The 23,531-nt window shown below is 36.6% G+C and overlaps 1 protein-coding gene, 1 long non-coding RNA gene and 1 pseudogene across 2 annotated transcripts; 2 read left to right on the top strand and 1 right to left on the bottom strand.

Annotated features, from left to right (window-relative positions):
* Positions 1 to 62: 62 nt before the first annotated feature.
* Positions 63 to 14,004, top strand: LOC114739725 (phospholipase D gamma 1-like). The gene is made up of 10 exons (XM_028927801.1): positions 63 to 1,882; positions 2,557 to 2,673; positions 4,906 to 5,100; positions 6,072 to 6,320; positions 6,439 to 6,507; positions 6,616 to 6,763; positions 9,729 to 9,877; positions 11,146 to 11,325; positions 12,155 to 12,352; positions 13,319 to 14,004. Exons 1-10 carry the CDS (start codon positions 164 to 166, stop codon positions 13,610 to 13,612), a joined length of 3,318 nt encoding a protein of 1,105 aa, XP_028783634.1. The 5' UTR covers positions 63 to 163; the 3' UTR covers positions 13,613 to 14,004.
* Positions 14,005 to 17,066: 3,062 nt separating this feature from the next.
* LOC114739726 (uncharacterized) lies at positions 17,067 to 18,307 on the top strand. Its single transcript, XR_003739629.1, has 2 exons — positions 17,067 to 17,405; positions 17,864 to 18,307. It is a non-coding gene; the product is annotated as an uncharacterized LOC114739726 (long non-coding RNA).
* Positions 18,308 to 21,246: 2,939 nt separating this feature from the next.
* LOC114739727 (ataxin-10-like) lies at positions 21,247 to 23,367 on the bottom strand (annotated as a pseudogene).
* Between the last annotated feature and the right edge of the window lie 164 nt (positions 23,368 to 23,531).

Raw genomic sequence — 23,531 nt, 5'->3', positions numbered from 1 at the left:
AAACTGCAATTCTTTTGGTATCTGTTCTAATCCGGTGAAGTGGATCCTCCTTACCATAATCCATTTCCATTTCTCAAACGATCTATCTACTTTGCATCATCAAAAGTAGAGTTCTGTAGTTTTTTCTTTTGTTTTTTTTGAGCTGAGAGTTCTGTAGTTAATCATGGATAATTCTGCGTCTTCATCACCACACCGGTACCCAAGCCCCTATGGATACCATAGTAGCCCTCCTCCTCCTTATCCACCTCCAGCTTCAGATCCAACGGCACCTCCTCCTTACCCTTATGCATTCAATCATTCACATTCCTTCAACCATCCCTATCCCCCACCTCCTGCACCATTTGATCATAGCCGTTACCCTCCACCACCAGACTATAGCCGGCCCCCTCCACCGCCGGATTATAGCTATACTAGTCCACCATCTGACTTTAATTATCCCCCTCCACCACCGTATTCTGCTCCTCTTCCTTATCCTTATCCATACCCCATTCCTTCAGGGATTCATAACACCCCTCAGCCTCCCCACCTTCATAGTTTTCAGTATGGATCATCTCATTATCCTCCCCAACAAACCGAGGCAGGTCCATATCCCCAGAGTCAATCTCTTTCCCATTCACGTGCAAATAGCTTCTCTGGTTCTCCCCAGCATGAGAGAATGAGTTCTGCTGGGGAAATATCGTTGCAAAGTAGTCATAGTTTCAGTCCTTCTAGGACTTCTGCATACCCACCTTTGGATGATCTTATGGGAAAAGTTAGCTTGTCTGATAGCCAGCCAACCGCTCCTGCATCACCCCCTGCACCTGTAGGGCAGCAACTGGCACATTCCGTTTCAGTTCCCCACCAAGATAAGAGAGAGGAATTTTATGGTTATCCCAATAACTCATTCTCTGGATGTGGATCTTCCTACTCTGGTCGGATCGATTCATCTAAACTGTCATCTTATTCAGGCTCATTTAATGATTCGAGGCATAGTCAGAGCTTGCAGATTGTTCCATCACGGAATAAAGGGTCATTGAAAGTTTTGCTCCTACATGGAAATTTATATATATGGGTTCTTGAAGCCAAAAATCTTCCAAATATGGACATGTTCCACAAAACTTTAGGGGATATGTTTGGTAAATTACCAGGAAATATGGGCAACAAAATTGAGGGAACTATGAGTAAGAAGATTACTAGTGATCCTTATGTAACAATTTCAGTATCCAATGCTGTAATTGCAAGGACTTTTGTGATTAGCAACAGTGAGAATCCTGTTTGGACTCAACATTTTCATGTTCCTGTTGCACATAATGCTGCTGAAGTGCACTTTGTTGTTAAAGACAGTGATGTGGTAGGTTCACAGTTCATTGGCACTGTATCAATTCCTGTGGAACAAATATACTCAGGGGAAAGAATAGAAGGGACCTATCCCGTGCTGAATAATAATGGGAAGCCTTGTAAGCCAGGTGCTGTCTTGAGCTTATCCATTCAGTACATCCCAATTGAGAGACTGAACATTTATCACCAAGGCGTTGGAGCAGGACCAGAATACGCTGGAGTTCCTGGCACTTATTTTCCTTTAAGGAAAAGTGGAACTGTCACTCTATATCAAGATGCCCATGTTCCAGATGGCTGCCTCCCTAATGTCATACTTGACCAAGGGATGTATTATGCACATGGAAAATGTTGGAGAGACATTTTTGATGCCATACGTCAAGCTCGGCGTTTGATTTATATTACAGGATGGTCAGTATGGCACAAAGTTCAGTTGGTAAGGGATGTTGGTAATCCATCAGGTTATGCACTGGGCGACCTTCTAAGGACCAAGTCACAGGAAGGAGTCAGAGTGCTTCTCCTTATTTGGGATGATCCTACATCGAGGAACATTTTAGGTTATAAAACAGTGAGTAATGCAATTGTCTGCATGTGCACATGGTTACTGAATCTTGTTACATTACATCATTTAATATTTTTTGGGACTATTTGATTAATTTTGAATGTGTTTCTTAATTAATTCCCCCTACTAATTTATTTTTGTGTTTCATTGGTTGATGGAGGCCCTGACTAGTCAATAACTGAGATAATAAATTAATGTCATTACAACTTTTTTGAATTTGAATTAGAGATACTTTGTTTAGTGTTGTAATATTCTCAAACTAGGATAATCTGCTTTTATCTGTTATGAAATTGATAACAACATTACTAGTTAAATTGTCATTGCTCTTCTCTATATGCTTAAAATAATAATTAAATCACATTGACCCATATTGAGGTTTCCAAATGTTACATTCCTTTTATCAGACCATTGATTCCTTCCAAATGGAAATCAAATATACAAAAAAAGAAGATTTTCATTGCTTTTTAAATAAGAGATCATGTATTTGTAAATAGAACAAAAACCAGGCAAGTCGTTGTTATTTGCTCAAACAAATAATTAACTTGTGTGCTGTATTAATATCCTTTTATCTTTAAGTGAGATAAAATTCTTGAACCAGTACTTAAGACTTATGTTGTCATATATTTTGGTTAGAAGGATGATTTGCTTATATGCTCAAAGTTTTTCTGTTTTTCACTTAGGATGGTGTCATGGCAACTCATGATGAAGAAATTCGACGATTTTTCAAACACTCTTCGGTTCAAGTGCTCCTTTGTCCACGCATTGCGGGAAAACGGCATAGCTGGGTGAAGCAAAGGGTTAGCTTTGATGTTTGTTTTGCGGATTGATTAACTTATGTTGATTTACCCAATTGAATTTATTTTTAAGTCATTGTGTCATTCTTTGAGACTGCATCATTGGCATTCTATTGCTGATTTGTTGCTGGCAATTGTAAATTTTTGAACATGCATACTTGACTGCTGATAATGTGGCTCTATTTTGGAGCTTTCCCAATTCTAAACTATAACCCTTAGCAATGATGATTGCAAGGAAAACATATTGCTTCCCTTTTTTTTTTTCCTTGTGATTATTCCTGAAATATTCTGAACCATAAACTTTGGGCCATCTCTAGGTCAATCTTCATGTAAAAATGAAAAAAGAGAGAGAGAAGGGGACCACAACCATCTCTAGCTTAATCTTCATGTAGAAATTGAAAAAAAAAAAAAAACAGAGAGAGAAAGAGGCCACACTTCTATGTCCTTTTTTTTATCTATCAAAGAAGGGTTAAGGGACAAATTTACTTCAGAAGTTTTCACTCAAGAGCACTGGGCAGCTCGAAGTTTTTTTGGATGTAAATTTGTCCAGAAATTTAAAATTGTAGCAATGTTGTCCCCTCCCATTAGAAATGTTAACGATCAATGTCACTATCTTAACAGTCAACATTAGTTTTTTAATGAAATGGGGCAATATTGCTATGATTTTAAACTTCTAGGGCAAATTTGGAGCCATAAAACCTTCCGGGTGCTCAGTGCTCTTGAATGAAAACTTTCGGGACAAATTTGCACCATAACTGATCAGAGAATAAATTAGAAATATTCCGTTCATGCCGCTCCTTGATAGACAAGGAGTGTGGTGTACACCAGTACTCAAGCTATGTATGCGTGGTGTGCTTAGGATATAGTGCATGTTGGCTCTCTAACGAGAAAATTAATATAAATTGAATAAATGTCCTCCTTTAAACTGACTTTGAATCATAATGTCGTTCACATTCCCACATTATTCTTTATTCTCAAAAAATTGCCCTTTTCATTTTTATTATAATAATAATAATAATAATAATAATAATTAATTATAATGATAAACACAGATGATAATAAGAATTGTTATAAATATTATTATAGCTTTCATTTTTATGATTCTTGTTAGCTGATCCTAAAAATTGTCATATGTCGTTATTGGATATCCAAATTTTTAGTGAATGAAAAACTGAATTGTTGCATAATCTGATAACTTGTTTAAGCTAAAGTCCTATTATGCTTTTGCATACATTGGCTCATACTTGAAATCAGTTTTCTTCTTTCTTTTAACCCCCCCCCCCCAAAAACACCCAGGCGGTGCTTGATCCTTTGAAAATGTATGATGCACTACTGATGTCATGTCCATTGTCTTCAATTTATGGTGTATTTATTTATCAATGACAAGTATTGGAATTCGGGATTAAGTTAGACTATGACTGCGTACGCAAGCCTGATTTCAGATAGTTGAATTTGGGGAACGAGGGATAATTAAGAGAGAATTCATAGAGCATATATCCGTGCAGGAATGTCTATGAGGATATTTTAGCAAAAGTTTAACCAGGATTGCTTGGTTGGATACTATAAACTCATGCTAGAGAGTTGAGACAGAGACGGTTGTTGTAGGAGAATTCTTTTAAAAATGAAATAAAGAGCCAAGTGGATGCCAATCTGGAGAGACAGATGAGAAATACTACTTCCGGTTCTTAATATAAAACCTCATTTGACTTTTATTTTGGTTCTAAATATAAGATCCCAATCTACTTTGTCTATCATATTTATGTATTTTTTCCCAAGATAGCCCTTGTAATAATAGTAGTTCTAGCAAATACACTTAATTAATAAGGATATTTTAGGAAAGACAACACCTATTTATTACAAATAACTAACTTAACTTCTTTCCTTAATCTATTCAAATTAGTCAACTAGCTCTTATATTTAGGACCAGAGGTAGTATAACTCATTTGTGAATGTCAGTTTGGTTTTTGGATGGGGATTCTTGTCATGAAGCTCAAGCCTTATAAAAAGCAAGGTCCTATTATTATCCTCTTTGTTTTACCCGATTTTACTTGGAAATCTACAGCAATTGACTGTTTCTATTTTTGTAGAATGTGTTCTCAGTGAATTCAATTTCGTATTTTTAAGAATTATGGCAGGGTCCTCTCTGGTGGTTGTTGTGTTATCTCTTGTGTTAATTGTTATAACATTCTTCTGCAATTTGGGTTTCATAGTTTTACATTGAACTTTGACAATCAGGAAACCAGTACTATATATACCCATCACCAGAAAACTGTAATTGTTGATGCTGATGCTGGAAATAATAGAAGAAAAATTATAGCATTTGTTGGTGGACTTGATTTGTGTGATGGGCGATATGATACTCCCCACCATCCTATTTTTAGGACGCTCCAGACACTGCACAAGGATGACTATCATAACCCTACTTTCACGGTGAGTATCTTATCTTCTCTTAGCAATGTTTGCAAGATCAAGTCAAGACTAGCTAAAATTTTTCATCAAGAGCACAAAGCAAGTAGTGAGTAGGACCATAGTAAAAAAGAAGTCAAAGCTTCATATTCGATATTTGGATGATTCTTTAGTATATTGTGCCACACAAGGAGAAGACTAGCTACACTCTCTAAGGAAGAAAATAACGCAGGAAATGAAAGAAAATGATGAAATTCTAAAAAGAAGAACTTCTACTTTGGCTTTGTCAATAGATTTCATTGCTTGTCCATGGACAGTCTCTTTAAAGAGTTCTCCTCCTCTCATGAACTAGCTGGTAGCCTGGTGCTTTACGTATCCTCTCTTTTGTTGGGGGGGGGGGGGGAGCTTTTCTTTTCAATGAAATTCTAGATGTCAGAAAACCATGCTTTCCCATCATCTAGGTCGTCTCATTTGGGTGCTACAAGACTATCGTCCTGCTTCTTACCTTTTCCCAGTCTCTCCATTTCTTTTGTCAAATCATCATCTTAAGGCCCCTCTATCCCATGGGAGTTGATCGATCCTCATAACTTGCTACACTTCCAGATAGGGCCCTCAGGTACCCCGAGATCACCCTGAGGGGTGTCTTTATGGACCGATGAATCCTGAGGTTTTTTCCCTGCCAATCCATCTTTGACTTTGCTTTTAAAGTCCTTGATTTCATTGAAGCTGGAATTGGTCACGGGGCAACCTTCAGCTCTTATGGAATCACGCAAATAAGGGAGATAAATGGGACATAGCCATCAATACCCAGCAAAATATCAGCACATGAAATGCAATGAATCTGTGGTATTAATCACTTATTGCACACAATTTTCCAACAAATTTCAATCACAGAGGAATCCGTAGCTTGAATCCAATATGATATGGTTCTAAAATTGTAATGTTTGAATTAAGCAGACCAATTTATTCCTCTTAGAAGGGTTGTTATGTGACAGGGTAATGTTGGTGGTTGTCCACGGGAACCATGGCACGACTTGCATTCTAGAATTGATGGTCCAGCAGCATATGATGTTTTGACCAACTTTGAGGAGCGCTGGTTAAAAGCTTCAAAACCTCATGGGATAAAAAAGCTGAGAAGTTCATATGACGATGCTTTGCTTAGGCTGGAAAGAATTCCGGACATTATTGGCATGTCTGATGCTCTTAGTGCTAAAGATAATGACCCTGAAACTTGGCATGTTCAGGTAGTTTGTCTTTTATCAATATCAGATATTTAATTCTTCCGTGAACACTTAGTTGCTCAATATAGTTACTTTAAGAAAATCATTCATTCTGTATTTTTCGCTTGATTTGGAATACCAGATATTTCGATCAATTGACTCAAATTCCGTAAAGGGATTTCCAAAGGATCCAAAAGATGCGACTAGCAAGGTGAGTTAAGGCTCTCTTTTCAGTGCTTAGAACCATCAATCAATCCATCAGATTCGAACCACTTTCTGGGTGAACTTGTAAAGGTTCAACTTTACTTTGTTTTCGCAGAACTTAGTTTGTGGAAAGAATGTGTTGATCGACATGAGCATCCATACAGCATATGTGAAGGCCATTCGTGCTGCACAGCACTGCATATATATAGAGAATCAATATTTCATTGGGTCTTCATACAATTGGAGTCAACATAAAGACCTTGGTATGTGACTTTTGCATCAGTGTTGCTGTTACCTTGCATATTTCACCTGATCATCCAATAATATGCTGAAAATTTTTGGAAACTGCAAATGAATTGAGTAGCCTACAGCTACAAGTACAAAGCAGGACAAGATACTTTACCTTTAAAATGCATTTTGCCTCGTAGTGATACATTATATACACTAACAGCTTCCTAAGCTGCACTTAGATCTCAGAAGATTTTTTTTTTTTTTTAATAAATTTTCCCGTTCATTGCAAGCCTTCGTTCAGTGTATCTTGTTAAAACCTTCAAGTAAAAGATATGGAACGGTGAGGGAGAATGGAAGAGAACAATCTATAATTTAATAAGCTTTTTTAAAAATAATATTTTAAGTAGGATATTTAAATCATATTTAAATGAGTTTTAGTTTGGATTAGGAATTATAGGATTTAGTCAATTATCTTATCTTATTTTATCTAGGATTGGTTTATACTACTATAAACCAATCCTAGATAAAATAAGATGAGATAATTGACTAAACTAGAAATGAGATCTTATAATTAAGACCGGGGGTAGCATTGTTATTTTAAATAGTTGCACCTAGGGCTCTAGCCTTAGGGTTTCCACAACTACTAGATCATGAATCTTGAAAGGAATGAGAATTTCACATCGGTGTTTAAAAATCCGGAGTCAAAGGCCTTGGAGTTTTATGATTGGGAGTAGGTTGGGAAGCTTGAGAAAACATGTATGTAAATTCATCATGCTTCCATCCCTCCATGGTGTTTTCTTCTGGTGGAAGGAATTGAGGCAGTCATGGTTGTTCAGAATGTTCTCTCACCTTTTGGTCCCCTTCATTACTACCTCGTTCGTTGGAAAGGATATTCTGATTTTAGATTCTTAAATCTTGTCTTGTTGAAGTTATATCATCAGTTTTACTCTCCAAGGGAGAATTCTTTCAGGCAGGTGGGATGGAAGAGGAGGATCTACAGTTTAATTTATGTTTAACAATATTATTTAGGATTTTAATTAGAATATTTTGATTGAAATAAGCTTATTTTGTATTAGGATTTATCCTTCGTGCTATCTTATCTCTCATCTTATGTAGGATCAATAAAGATTACTATTATTTTAAATAGTTGTACCTCTCCATAAATAGCCTTAGGCTATGTTTGGTATGAGGTATTGAATTTTAAGGATTGGCAATGGGATTGGGAGGGGGCATAAATGTTAAAATTATGTTTGGTATGACATGGGATTAAATAAACAAACAATAGGGCCCAGATCTATCAAAAGACATAATTGCCCTCATCTTCAACTCTCGCTGCCTTTGATTGAACTGAAATGGAAGATGGGATACTCCATTCAAATAGATGAAATACTACAGTGAAAACCAATGTTAATCTGAAGAAGGAATGAAGATTGAAGAAGAAATATCCAGATTCGAACAAAAAATGATGGAGATGAAATTATGGATATCCCTCCCCTAACTTCCTAATCTAATTTTTCTGCATTCTTACTCTAACCCAATTCTCAATTTCCGAGCACGTTCCATTGCTTAAATAACTGAAAGGAGCTTCAAAATATATTCTTATTTAAGCCCCATTGCTTTGGTCTCATCGGATTAGTTATGACCAGCAGCAGCCAAATTTGCGGATCATACTCCAACATCGAAATTTAAACCGTATCCTTTGTCACCTTCACCTTCACCACATTTGCTGCCTTTTTGTACTACTGCTTCAAATTGAATTAGCAAATACCTCCGTGGAAAAAATCTCTAAAGACGTCTAACCTCCAAATTGGTGCCCTAATGATTGGAAGACATTGCCGAAGACATTTGTTTGATGGAGTCACAGGGGAGGACATTGCCAGAGAAGAATGTTGTTTAGGGAAGACACTGCTGGACGACAATGGTGTTGATGGAGAAGGCGAGAATGGGTTGTTTATGGAGTGTGGCATTAAGCAAATTTTAGAAGGGTGTTTTGGTAAGTAAATTTTCAATCCTAGGATTAAACTTGCAATACCAAGGGGGGAGGTGGTATGGGTGAATCCCATATGTATGGGATTGAGCAATCCCAAGTAATGACAAGTACCTCATACTAAACACATTAAACTAAGTGATTCCCTAACCCAACCCCTCAATCCCACGTACTAAGCTAGACTTTAGGGTTTCCTCAATCACTAGACTCTTTTGGCCTATGGCAATAGTAGTGTCATTATTTGATGTTTGCTTCTCCCTCATTTTCACTCTATGCCTCCCTCCCGTTCTTCTTTCCTCTACCTTGTCCTACAGCAGGTGGTTAAGTGGGCATTGGGCAGCAAGGTTTGAAGGACTTCGTTGTTTAAGCACCAAGGAAATATGTTGATTACTGTGGACATGTGGAGGCTAAGAAGTGAACTTCTAGAAGAAGATTGATTAGGCTATTAGAGATATATATCGGGTTGAGAGAGAGAGAGAGAGAGAGAGAGATGGGTAGAACTTGAGTATTCATGAAGGAGATTTTAGTCCCTAGAAGCAATGTTCTAAAGTCAGATTGGTCATTGAACTGATCAAAATACCGGATCAAGGTTCAATGATCAAATCATAATCGCACTGTGGTAGAACCAATTAAATTGACATTACTATATTTTTGTTTGCATGTATGTATTAAAAATATTACTTAAATAACATATTTGATAATATAATGAGATGGAATATAAACAAAAAATAAAAAATGTTTAATAAATTTGTTAAAATCTTTTGATAATTCTTATCTTTAAAAATAATAATTTTATAATTTAAACCTTTGATGATTGTGTTCTTCAAATAATTAAATAATAGATGTAATTTTGTCATTAACCAGTACTGGATTCTTAGCATATCTATCTATGGTCCTTTTCTCCAATGGAATAAAAATGCTGCATTAATGAAGTCAATGAGGTTATCCATAAATTTATCTTATGGATCTCTTTGACACGTGAAATCATCATCCATTTCTTGTTATTGCAGGTGCTAATAATTTGATTCCAATGGAAATTGCGCTAAAGATTGCTGAAAAGATCAGGGCCAACGAAAGGTTTGCTGTTTATATTGTTATTCCAATGTGGCCTGAGGGTGTTCCCACTGGGGCTGCCACGCAAAGGATTCTATTTTGGCAGGTATGCTGCCGTTCACAATATGAAAGCCAATTATTGTACTTGGCAGGAATTTGATTGATTGTGCACATGATTAGACTGTTGTGTCATAACTTTACATTAGAAACAGCTTGAAGGAAGAAATACTTCCACTTGCCTTTTTTTTTTTAAAAAAAATAATATCATGAAACCTAGAACCAAAAACTAGAAACTGCATTATCTGACGTTTTTGTAGCAAGAAATTTGCTTTATAACTGAGAAATATGGACAAAATTCTGCCAGAGAAACAGAGTAGCTCTTACAAAATAGATAATAAGAAGAAAATTAGAAAACTCTAGCTATTTCTGACGCTTGGAATTTCCCTATCATCTTACCAGCATTTCAAACACCCTTAGTCACTTTCTTCGTCCTTAAAGCTCTCCTGTAACTGTGACTGTAACAGAAGCACCAGACCCAACCATCCTAAAAGCAGTGCATTCCCTCTTTCCTGTTCTGCGCCAAAAATTCCAAGACAACTACCGTGGCATCTACCTGCACCCCTCTAGGCCTTCTAGAATATATCTTCTTAATTGGTGGTTAGTCTTCAATTAATGGCGTAAACTCTTTTCTTGATTGCAATTTGAACATGTTTTTTCTTTTCTTTTCTATTACAACTATGATGAAACTTCTAGATGCATACGCATCAATCTAGCTGTCCGTCTGTAGAATGTTTGAGATGTATAATGCAAGTCAAGTTTAAGATGCAAAAGAGAAGTAAAAAAGAGATTTTCACCAAAAAATAATAATAATAATAATAATAGGGAGAAGTAAAAAAGAGTTCTGAACACAATTTTTTTCCTTTCAAGTTCAGAGGGGCCTTTGACTATCAATTTCAACCATTACCAACACCAATTGTTTTTGTTGGCAAATGGCTTGCTAGATCTCCTCTACCAATTTACTGCTCTGCATAATTTCTAACCCCTCATTATAATGGCCACCTGGTGTTTTTTGTCTAAATTTATGCATGACAACTACTCTGGATGAAATTATCTTCTTAGTGATTTTTCGTAGTATATTAAACTTGGCGCCTGAGTCTCTTGCAGTGCACTTTGGCTGCTATAAGAATTTAGCTGTTAGTAGCCTTGGGAATTTTGTATTTATATGCAACCTTGGTGTGAGAAATATCCTTGTGGCCTCTAAAATTCAAAGTAAATAGAAGAACTACTTTTTCTGTTAATTTTTAAGAAGATAATGTTACTACGGTTATTGGTTTATTGGATTGTTAATCTGGAGTTACTATTTGATTGTGGCAGCATAAAACAATGCAAATGATGTATGAGACAATTTACAAGGCTTTGGTTGAGGCTGGGCTTGAAGAGGCATTCTCACCAGAAGACTACTTGAACTTTTTCTGTCTTGGCAATCGCGAGGTCAATGACACATATGGTAGTGATGCAATGCCTGGAAATCCTCCTCCAGCAAACAGTCCACAGGTATGAGTATTTTGCAGTTCTGCCTAGCGTACACCCTTCCACAATCCAAGCACTTCTTTTGCACTGCGAATTTTAGGATTAGTGTGCTTTTATCCCTAAACTTTTTTGAGGTGCAAATACACTAGTTAAATTGTTATTTTTGGAGGAATTATAAGTCTCAATTGGTTGACTTGTTAATCGTATTTGAAGATTTGATCATAATAATATTTAAGTATTAATATTTTAATTTTATTAAAACAAAAATATTTTTTTTTAATTACTTAATGGGGCTATTTTGCCAGTAATGGTGATTTGATAATCACTTGATAGCCAGTCAAAATGGTATTTTGGTCTTCTACAACGATAAAAAATAGCATTAATCCCTTGGCATTTATTTGTGATTCTAGGGCCTTAATCCATTTTAATTTTCTTATAAATATTTATTTATAATTTTCTAGGGCCTTATCTGTAATTTTTGTTGTCCGCTAAAGATCAAAATAATGGGGGTGTAACGCAGTGGTAACATTGCACCTTTTTTAATACTTAAGGGTCATCGTTGCACTACCCTTGACTTTAGGATAATCAGTGTACCTCAAAAAAAAAAAAAAAAAAGTTCAAGGATAAAAATACACGTTAACCTTGAATTTTTGGTACAACATTTTTAAAAAAAAACTCCGTCAAACTGAGTTAATATAAAATTATAGATATACATCCATGTGTCTTCTGCTTTTTATTTCTTCACTGATATGACCTGAGTATAACCAGGCACTTCAAGTTTTTATATGGCATATTCTTGTGCTCTGTCGCAAATGGACTCCTAAATTCATTCTATACTGGTGCTAATTCCCAGGCACTAAGTCAAAGTAGCCGACGTTTCATGATTTACGTTCATTCAAAAGGCATGATAGTTGATGACGAGTATGTGATATTGGGATCTGCAAACATCAACCAGCGCTCTATGGAAGGAACAAGGGACAGTGAGATTGCTATGGGAGCTTATCAACCTCATTATACCTGGGCAAGAAGACATTCTTATCCTCGTGGACAGGTATATTTTATTGGCAATTAGTCATTTTAATGGCAAGCCATTTTTCATGTGACCATATTCTATCTTCACCCTAGGCATTCTGGCAAAGAAGTTGATCATAATTAAATATCTGATAGTCATAGGGAAATTCCCGAAGGTGCTGCTTAATAGAGAGACATGAAATATGAGCATGATGCATGATAAAGCCAATTTTTTATGGCAAGATAGCTTAATGCCATGAGAAGTAAATTAGGGTCGTATGTGCACTACCACGGTTATATTCTCAACTATCTGTGGACAGATTCTTATAATAGAAATATTTCATTGCTTGACGTCTCTAGACAAATTCTTCATGATAATGAAGCCACAAAGCTGGGTCTTGGGGTTGTCTTCTGATTCCTCTATGCCCTACGAGTAGAAACGTAACTTTGTCTAGGGATATCATGCAATAAAATGTCTACCTATTGAACAATACTTCAATCAGCTTCTTTCTCTGGTATCAGGGAAAGTTACCAACTAAGTGTCTACTTTAGTTCTGATTGATGCAAAACAATCAAGTACGTACTGTGACTAGAATATCAGTGTTTTCTCATATGTGCTGTCAGGGATCCATTTAGAGTGAGAGAGGGAAGGTGAGGCCCAGTGGGATCTGCTTACCCTTCTCTCTATCCCCTCGCTAAATCTAAAGGGCCCTAGATCTGTATTTTCATTATGGGATTACAAAAGAACACATTAAGGTGGCATGTGGTATATAAAATATCCTATTTTCCCTAATATTTGGAAATCTGTATGTAAACTTTGACTAGTTAAGGTCAGTCAACTCAGATAGCTCCCCCACTTTTGGAGATTATGTTTCCTTGTACCTAACGCCACCTAAAAAACTTAATTATTTTGGTTTTAATTTGTTTTCCCTTCATACCACTTTGGTGCATTATGATTCCTGTACTTAGACCTGACTGCCATTCTTCATGAAACTGCACCATGTAGATCCATGGATATAGGATGTCGCTCTGGGCAGAACACACAGGAACAATTGAAAACTGCTTCTTGCAACCGGAGAGCCTGGAATGCGTCAGAAGAGTAAGAGCAATGAGCGAAATGAACTGGAAACGATTTGCAGCACCAGAAGTAACGGAGATGAAAGGGCACCTACTGAAATACCCGGTAGAAGTTGATCGAAAGGGAAAGGTTAGATCCCTCCCTGGCCATGAAAATTTCCCAGATGTTGGTGGCAAAATAACGGGGTCATTTCTAGCCATTCAGGAGAATCTTACCATTTGATGAATTTGAAAACATTCACTTCGTCCTCCTAGCCATTAGAATGAGATGGATGTAAGTTACAAAATAGAATATTTTATAGTTTCTGGGAAATAATTTACACCATAGAGGAGTTGACAATTCTTGAGTGCGTCATACTCGTTGAAAATACAGATACGGTGTACAGTTTTGTAACTTGGACTTTTTGGTTATTCTTTTGCTTTGCCGGGAGGAAAAAGCTAGAGCCTACTAGCCACATGTATTTCAGGTTAGATGGCTGGTTTTTGTTCATGTGAATATTGTAATAACAAGAACTATGGATGATTTTCTATAGATTACTCGTAAAATTTCTAATTGTTGCTCTTCGAATATTATGAAATATGGTTGGCCAAATAAATTATGATGTATTTTGTATGAATTGGCTCTTTTTTGGAGCACATTGTAATTGATTTTATTAGATGATCAACTGGTCCTGGTGATTAGTGAATACATCGTGATAGAGGTGATAATATAATGCGGGGATTGGTTGTAAAAGGATCTCTGGCGGGTTGTGTATTTTACCGACTGACCCCACCAACCCGTCACTTTTTTTTTAATTTTTTTTGTCTTTTGTTTCCTTTTAATGGAAACGATAAATAAATATCCTCAAAATGTCAAAAACCTAATTCAGTGACCTCAAATTGGTCTCTAGGTGTTAATTTTGGATTTGCAAATTTTGTTAAAAGACCACATTACCCTTAATTCTTTGGAAAAAAGATACAAAAATAACACTTCAACTTGAAAATCTCAAAATGATAACTTTTTTTTTTTTTCGAGTGGAAAGGCAAGCATAAGCTTGGGTTACAAAAAGATGAGGTTAGTCAGCATTTCTAAAACTGACATCTACCAATTCTTGGTCTCTCGCGACTTGCGCTCTGCATGATATTGGCACCTGAGATAATACTTCCAAGTCGTCTCCCATTCTCTGAGCTTCCCTTGCTAGAATATCAGCACATGCCATTGCCTCTCGTTTCGCATGCAACAGCATGACTGACGGTAAATTATAAAGCACTTCCCTAGTTTCCTCCACCTCAGCGCGAAAAGGATGGTTGATTGTATTATCTCGCATCAACGTAGTGATTGCCTCCATAGAGTCCGAGTAAACCAGAACATCGCGCATGCTCTGTTGCTGGCACATTTCCAGTCCCGCTTTGATCGCCATTACTTCTGCAATGGTAGGTGGGTAATTTCCAAGTTGCTGCTTGAAGCCTATTACCCAATGTCCTCTGTGGTCTCTGATCAGGCCGCCGCATGTAGCTTTCCCATGATTGTCTACCGAAGCATCAACGTCCAGTCTTACTTTCCTGAGTGGTGGTGGACGCCACTCATCTTCTATGGCCATGCCGCTTTGGAATATTCTGTGTCGTAGTTTCCCGTCTTGCACATGCTCCGTCAGGTGATATAGACACTGGTGCAAAATCTCCAAGTGGGTACTCTGGCCTTCCCCGAAAACTTGTTTACACCGCTGCTTCCAGATTAGCCAACAAGCATGACCAAATATCGTTGTCCATGCCCAGGTGGCATACCGAGGTTTGCTTGGTTCCTTTGTTGTGTTCCATTCTACCCATTCCTGCAAATCACAAGAGAAAAAAGCAGAATACATGTTAGGTCTAATAAGTTCCTTCCATACTTTTTGCGCTCTCTCACAGTCTCTAATGAGATGAAGGACACTCTCTTCACTCATACACCCCAAAGGGCACTCTCCTGAAGATGAAATTCCTCTCTTCGCTCTCAAAGAGTTGGTCATAATTCTCCCATGGGAAAGTTGCCACAAGAACAATTTGATTTTTTCAGGTAATTTCCACCGCCAAAGTTTCCGCCAGACCGGACTCCCCATTCCATGCTCGGACTTAGATAGGAATTGATACGCTGCCTTTACTGAAAACCGTCCATCTGAGGCTTCACGCCAGCACGGGACATCAGCTTGTGTGCCTCTTGGGGTTTTAGTTCTAACGAGTATCCGTATCACCCACTCCGGCAAAAATTGCCTCCAGTTTCTATGGTTCCAGAGCCCCCCCGGAAGTATGAAATCTGCCACTCTAGCTTCTGGATTGATCTGACTAAGATTGTTGGAGACATACTCTATAAGTGGTTTTTCGAGGGGTGCCCACAGATCCCACCAAAATTTTGTAGTTAAGCCACTATTTACTTTCTTTCCAATTCCTTGCATGAATTTTTCCCACACCGTATGTATGGCCTGCCAAACTAGAGAGGAGTTCCTATGTAAAATGATAACTTGAATAAGCAAAATCCTAATTTAGGTATAAGTGGCTAATTTTTACAAATTTGCTGAAATGATCTTATTACTCTTTTTTTAAAAACAAATACCCTCACTAGCCGATCGGTCGTCGGAGCTTTGATGCCAGCTGTGGCTGCCAGAGCTCAAGTGGCCATCGTCACCAGAGCTCTGGTGGTTGGTCGACAATTAGTTGCTGGAGTTTCAGTGGCTAGCAACTATTATTTTGAAAATTTTTACAACTTCAGTAGTAACATGGTTAACAAGTTTTACAACGTTATTAACAAGTTCAGTATAACAGTTAACAATAGGTCTTTCAGGAAATTCAAAAAGTGATATTTTCACAACTTCAATAGTGCTATTAACAAGTTCTATAACTCTATTGACAAGTTTGGTATAGCATTTAAAAACAAGTTTTCTGAGAAATTTAAAAAGTAACATTTTTACAATTTCAATAATACGGTTAACAAGTCATATAATGATATTAACAACTCTCATAAATGTTGATATTTTTAATATTAGCTCCCTATGAAGTTTATACAACAAAATTTTTTCACTTATTAGATAGCCATTATGGTTATGAGAGTTGTTAATATCATTATATGATTTGTTAACTATGTTACTGAAATTGTAAAAATGTCACTTTTTGAATTTTCCAGAAAGCCTATTGTGTTAAATGCTATACTGAACTTATTAATAGAGTTATGAAACTTTTTAACAGCATTACTGAAATTGTAAAAATGTTACTTTTTGAATTTTTCAAAAAACTTGCTGTTAATTGATATACTAAACTTGTTAATAGTGTTACAAAACTTGTTAACTGTGTTGCTAAAATTGTAAAAAAAAAAAATTTAAAAAAATAGTTGCTAGCCACGGGAGCTCTAGCGACTGATTGTCGACTGATCATCAGAGCTCCGGTGACAGTAGCCACTTGAGCTCTGGCGGTTGCCGCTAGCACCGAAACTCTTGCGACCGGCAGCTGGTGAGGGTATTTGGTTTTTTAAAAATGATAAAAAAAATAAAAGATAATATGATCATTTTAACAAGTGTACAAATTACATATAAATCACTTATGCTTAAATTAAAATTTAACTTATTTAAATAATTATTTTTAGATTTTTAAGTTTAAGTGTCATTTTTGCGTATTTGTTATGCTTCTCTCCCATTTTCATCTTGCGACACTCATCCCCTCACAGCCCTGACACCATCAATAGCAACTACTTCCCCATTGGCCGCGCAACTGTCATCAGCATCTCGTCCCACCCACTACTGCGACTCTCCTTCCCCACTTCCGTCCCTCCATCGTCTTCCCCGGCCACAACTCGTCGTCGTTGCTTACTTCTACCATCATGCCCTAGTATTTCTCACACCCTATTGTAACAATTCATTACACAGTAGACGGCCTCTACACTTTCCTCGCCGCAACTTCGTCTCTGCGTTCTCCCATGTTTTCCCCCGCCCGCACCTCCCCCTCCCCCTTCTAGTCTTCGTTGCTCGCTTCTCATTCCTAGTCGCGACCTGGCCAATGATCTTATTACTCAGGTATTATTCTTTCTATATTGGTGGCCTTGACCAATTTTCTAACTAGGAAGAAGAATTGCCCATTCTTGCTAGTGTTTATAAATCTACTATCTTTTATGTAATTCGGGCCTATGAGTTTTCTAAATTGATTGTACAAGCATAAACTTCGGTAGTCAATGTTCAGGGTAACCGTTGGGTAGTTAATGGGATTGGAATAATTTTATACTCCTATGCTGTAGTAGTTCGAGCAGCAGTAACGATGAAGTGTCGTTATTGACACTTGGAACCTTTTAAAGCTTGGTATGGTATGCTCCATTATTGGAAGAATTGAAGCTCACTTAATCGGTTGAACATTTTGCTATGCATTGAAATGAAATGTGATACTTCACCCTTCCACTTTTTTGGGACTGGCGATCCGTTAAATTCAAGATTATTAATATGTGATTTTTGCTTCTGATTATTCTTGAGGGAATGTACAGAATCAGGAATAATTACACTATAAAAGGAAGGAGAGGTGGAGAATAAACAAGAAAAGTAGCACCAGAGGCAAGACTGCTCATAATCCGAGGTCAAATTCTAGCCTAATTGTGATTGGTATTTGAAAATAAGATGAGTCATAGATGATTCCAGTTTCTTTTTCAGTGTCTTGGTTTTCCTGCAGTTCGTCCAATAAAGAACTCTACATTCGACAGCAGTTCACCAGGAAACAGCTACATCACATATTCACATTCTAGTTAAATGTGATTGGTAATCAGTTTGAGCCACAGATCATTTCAGTTTAGCGGTTTCAAGCTGCAAGTCTAGTTAAAAACTTCACTACAGCAATTTAGCAACCTAAGCACCCTATCATGGGAGTTCAAGTTTTCAACGCATGCCCTCTTCTTTGTACCCATGTGTCTAAACCACTGAATTTTCCTTTCTTTTTAATGAACGGAGAAAAAAATTTAAGAGAAGAGTATCGTGGGTCAATAATCCAATATCATGGATGCAATTTTAAATCAGTAATTAAATATATTTAAATGATTGAATACAAGGGCCTCTTGGATAAAACCTAGGGTTTCAAAATATTTTGAGCTCATCAAACATTTATATACAACTTAACTACATAATTTTTCAAATCAAAGAAACATGTCACGGAAAATTAGTATACAATTTCAGGGTAGGATAGAAGCAATTAGTATAACAACACCTGCTACCTTCCCTCAAGTGATTGTAGTCGCATTTCATTTTTGAACATCTGGATGGTTGATTACTCTTCTTCTAAAACAATATAGAACTGGCTAAAATGTGTTGTCAATTGTGAAACTATTATGATGAATAGCTAATTTGTTGTAGTCAATTGCTAAAGAAGTACTGCAAATAATCTGAATGAAAGGTCTGAATTCAAGGACGAGGCCTTTTATCAGAACATCATGAATCCATATCCAGTATCTCCTCTGTAGGAAAACCGGCAATGCATATCACAGCTATCCCAATGCTATCTGACTCAGGCGGCGTTAACTTCGTGTAATTATTGTCGAAAATTGTTTGTTTCATGGACTTGGAATTGACAACTGACTTTCTCTGCAGTGTGCATGTGTTGATATCACGGTATGGTTAAGCAAATGGGACATTGAAATACACAAATAAACAAGTGATTGCGTTTAGCTGTAATCTCTTGTGATGGCTGCTTAACCATAATGAATATTGTTAAAGGGCTAAAGCTTTGGAGTTGCCTGAACAGTAAAAAAGATAACAAAGCGGCAGCACTTGTCGAAATACTGAAATAGTGAGCAGGGTTGTTGCTAGTTGAATTTATGTGATTATGATGTATGAATTAGGTGTTTATTGCTTTATCAAACCTTTTGACAATTGTGTAGTATCTAGTAACTACTTGTGTTTGAAAGACACTGCCTGAATTATGTAATATTTATTTGTTAACAACATCTTTATGTGTATTCATTATAAGTAATGTGGGAAATTCATAATAGGACATATCAATTGTCATCACATAAATATATTAACAATTTTGTTAGGTATGGTGATAATTCTTCCAAATAGATTAACAACAAGTAATCAGAAAAATTTATTACAACTTTGTTACTCTTCCAAATATGGATTAATAATACTTTTATATGCGTTGACAACAAATAACCAAAGAAATTTATTACAACTTTGCTAGGCCCATTGAAGACTCTTCCAAATAAATTAACAATAATTTTATATATATTGACAACAAGTCATTAGCAAAATTTATTAGAAGACAAGCCAATTAAGAAACTCAATCAAATCATATGTTGCTTCCTTGTTATGTGCATTGACAATTCTTTCATATTGATTAACAATACCTTTTATATAAATGAATTACACTAACTTGCTTTCTACATTATCTTTTCTTTGTCAATTTATCAAGAATAAGCTTGACTTTTACCGACATTTGAAAATGACAAATTAGTACTCCTGTTCTGGAATGGGCTTTTGCTTTTCATTAGCACTGATATGGGATTTTATATTTAGGAGTATTTTCTTGTCCTTTTTTCCTCCTAATAAAATCTATTCCACTTTCTAAATATCTAAAATAAAACATCCAAATAGAAATTATTATAAATAAAACGTGAAATCCAAACATCCCAAATTATTAAACATACATGACACATCCTGAATTATTAAACATAAATGTCAAATTAAACCAACACAATATCACAATCAAGTGGTGAACCATCATCTACCATTCAATATTATGGAGACGTTGCGTTTTGCAAGGGAGGAAAAGAATTTTTTTTTTTTTTTAAAGGCTAGCCTACCAACCTTGCGGGTTAGCTTGCCACTAGTTCGGTCTTGGTAGTTACAAGCTTAAAAAGTCAATTTTAAAACAAGCTAGATTTTCATCAATCTAACCTACCATTTCTTGGCTGTTTGACATGTTGAGCCCATAGACTCAACTTATATTATCGGCTCTACATTGTGAAACTTCACTGTATCTATAATTTGATAATTATTTGCGTGAGAAGTGGACGGCATTAAGTTCCTATAGACTTAAAATAGCACCACATTTTTCAATTTAATTTTTATAATATTTATTGATTTATTAATATTTGTAATTACCATTGTTCCTTATTTTTAATTAAAAATTATTTTTCATTTTATTTCAATTTTTATTTTTATTTCATTTGATTATTATTGACATTATATCGAATTGATTTAAAAATTCATTGACTAGTTGCTCCAACAATAATGCCATCAATCACACTTGGATGAAGTTCCACATTTGAGCTCACAATATCAACAACTTTAGACTAGCAACATAAAAGCATAGTTCCTTTTCTCCAAACTACTCTTCCTTTCCTAAATATAAGATCCATTCATAATACAATTTATACTATAAAATGATTCTTATATCATAAAGTGGTATTTGTTTGGGGAATATTTCAGCTATTAACAATTTTAATCCGTTTAAGATGTGAGCATGAACAAAAGAAGATTATAACTTGAAAATTTTTGAATTATAATTCAATATCGTATGCAGTTTACCTGCTGTTAGCCCTCTAATCAATTCATTATCCATCCTCCATAATCAATCAGTCAAGATGCGGACCAAAAGACAAGCCCAAACAAGATGCATAGCCAAATCAAGACCTGTTTCAAGATAGTTTGGGATTTGTCAGCACCTGTGCCGCGCAGTGGCATGGTAGCCACCTGTTGGTGGCTCTTAACAGGTTCAATCCCTGCCCGCAAGCGGAGCTTGCCTACTCAAAAAAAAAAAAAAAAAAAGAATTGTTTGGGATTTAATCCCCTTTTAGCCTAGCTGTTTTAATTTTTTGGATTTTATCTCTCTTCTTGTACCCAAAAAAAGAAATACCTAGTTGAGGTGAGGGGCAGAAAAGACAGAGAAAGAGGTCCTTTTAATTCTCTCCTCGCTTCAACAGAAATCTACTTCAGATATCAACTCTTCATTTTCCGAGAATGCCATTTTCTTCACATGACACCATTCATAGATATATATCCCATCTAAGGCGAATTTTCACGGGACATTACAAGCTTTGCACGTCTAGTTTTCTGATCAATTTCCACTCTAAGTCCAAGTGCCGAAATTTCCGGCACATCAACAGATCCCTGAACCTCCAACTCTGCAACAGCCCTTTGGTTCTCCTCATTCCCCTCCAACATATTCCTCACTGACCATATTCCCCACTCTCTAAGGATGGATTGTCCTCATCAGTAACGCATTGTTGCAGTAGGAGTATAATTCCCTTTTTCCCCCTTATCTCATCTTGTGCATGCTTTCTTCTGTACAAACAATTGCCAACAAGAGCAACAATGTCTCTCCTGAATCCCTTGTACAGGCAGGGTTTCCGCAACCTAGATGCTTCAGCTTTGTCTCGCTTCTCAGATTGTTTTATTGCTTTCCTGATTATTGCTGGAGGCTCAAGATCGTGAAGCAGAGACAAAAGCAAATCAATGAGGCCTTGTGATAACAGTTCGTTAACAACATCCTCTGATTCCCCTTTGATACCTCCTTTCACATCATCTTGGGCACAAATATCTCTCATTATGCTGATAGAGTATCCTAGAACGTCAATGGCAGCACAGCCGGTAGGTATACCAGACTTGGCTTTAGGGGCATGCTCGAGAACTCCAATAGAGTGCTTGAATATTTCATAAACAAACAATGCAACATCCCTTGTAACAGCAACATCAGTGATCCTTTCATTTAAGATTTCTGCCACAATTTCCAAAAGAAATGCCTGTTCAGATGATAACTGATCATCTCTGAATTCAGAAACTTCACCCTCAGAAGCAGCTCCAGACCATAACTTAGAGAACAATAGAGGCAACTGAGATTCTTCCAAGCAGATTCTTGAAAGGAGTAACTTTAACCAATCCTCTCCAAAACCAACTGGGTCATTAGAAACCAATGAATAAGAGAATAATAGAAGAGAAGAAATATAATCAGTGATACAAACTAAAGCAAACTCTCAAAAACCTAATGACAACAAATACATCTTACAACTTACCAAGAGAAGCAGTTCTTATAATTTCTACCATTATGGGCCACCCACTATCACTGTACAGCTTTCTCACCAATTCAGGATTTCCACCATAACATGTATAAATTATCATACACAAAGGGTCGCAAGTCCCCCTATTCCGGAGTCTTGCCAGAGATACAAAACCATTAGGATAGAGTTCTTCCCAAATAGCATGCTGATGGTCTTTCCCAGCCAACGAAACATTTGCCAAAACTTGCAAACAGACACGGGCCAATCCCTGATCTGGGTCCGAACAACTTGCCACCGACCTTAAAAATTGGAGACAATACCAGCCCCCTTGAGCTCAACAAATGAGTTCTGATTTGCAATCTCTCCAGCGCACAGATTTCTAAGGAGCTTCAAAGACAATGGAAGAAAATGATGCTGTGAAGTACATGGCGCAGAATGAATTATCTCCAGCACTGCTGGAAGAATTCCTTTAGAAGAAAGCTCCGAACGCCCAGAAGCAGATTTGGAAATTTCTTCGAAAATTTCCAAGGACTTTTCCAAGTCAGTCGAGCTTGAAGCCCCAAACAATAACCGAAGGGTTTGTTCTGATATGGGGTACTCCAATGTATCGGTATCACCCATTACATATAAGAATGAAAATAAAGATTGAATAATGCGGAAAAAACCCACAATTATTGTTTGAAACTCGGTTCTAATCCTGCAGAAATTTAGCAAAAAAGAAGAAGAAATAAATATATATACAAGAAGGCTAGAAACTACATGCATACAAACACGATGATAAAACCACTAGAATAAAATGGTGGATTCTGCTGTTATCTAGGTAAGGATTAATGAGAGAAATTGTGAATTTTGGAAAGATGAATAGAGAGTCAGAGAGCCAGACACCTTGCACTATATGATAATAATATAGGAAATCTATCAACCAAACTCAAGCACTGGAAATTTAATTGGCAACATTAAAATAGAACAATCCTAATATCCATTTGACATCTCTTTGGCTATTCTACTTTCAGATTTCATTCACATGGACGTTTATTCATTGGTCTGGATTTAAAAAATTGAAAAAAAAAACAAACACATACAAATTTCAAATGCCCACAGCCCATACACCGAATGTTTTAATTTCACTTCTTCAACCTCAAAGATCAATTCAGATAATTAGATTTCA

This window comes from Neltuma alba, unplaced genomic scaffold, assembly GCF_004799145.2.
Source record: "Neltuma alba isolate B1F8T4 unplaced genomic scaffold, ASM479914v2 tig00002892_pilon, whole genome shotgun sequence".
Classification (NCBI taxonomy): Eukaryota; Viridiplantae; Streptophyta; class Magnoliopsida; order Fabales; family Fabaceae; genus Neltuma; species Neltuma alba.
The sequence above is the reverse complement of the archived record's forward strand: the minus strand, read 5'-3'. Positions and strand labels throughout refer to the sequence as shown.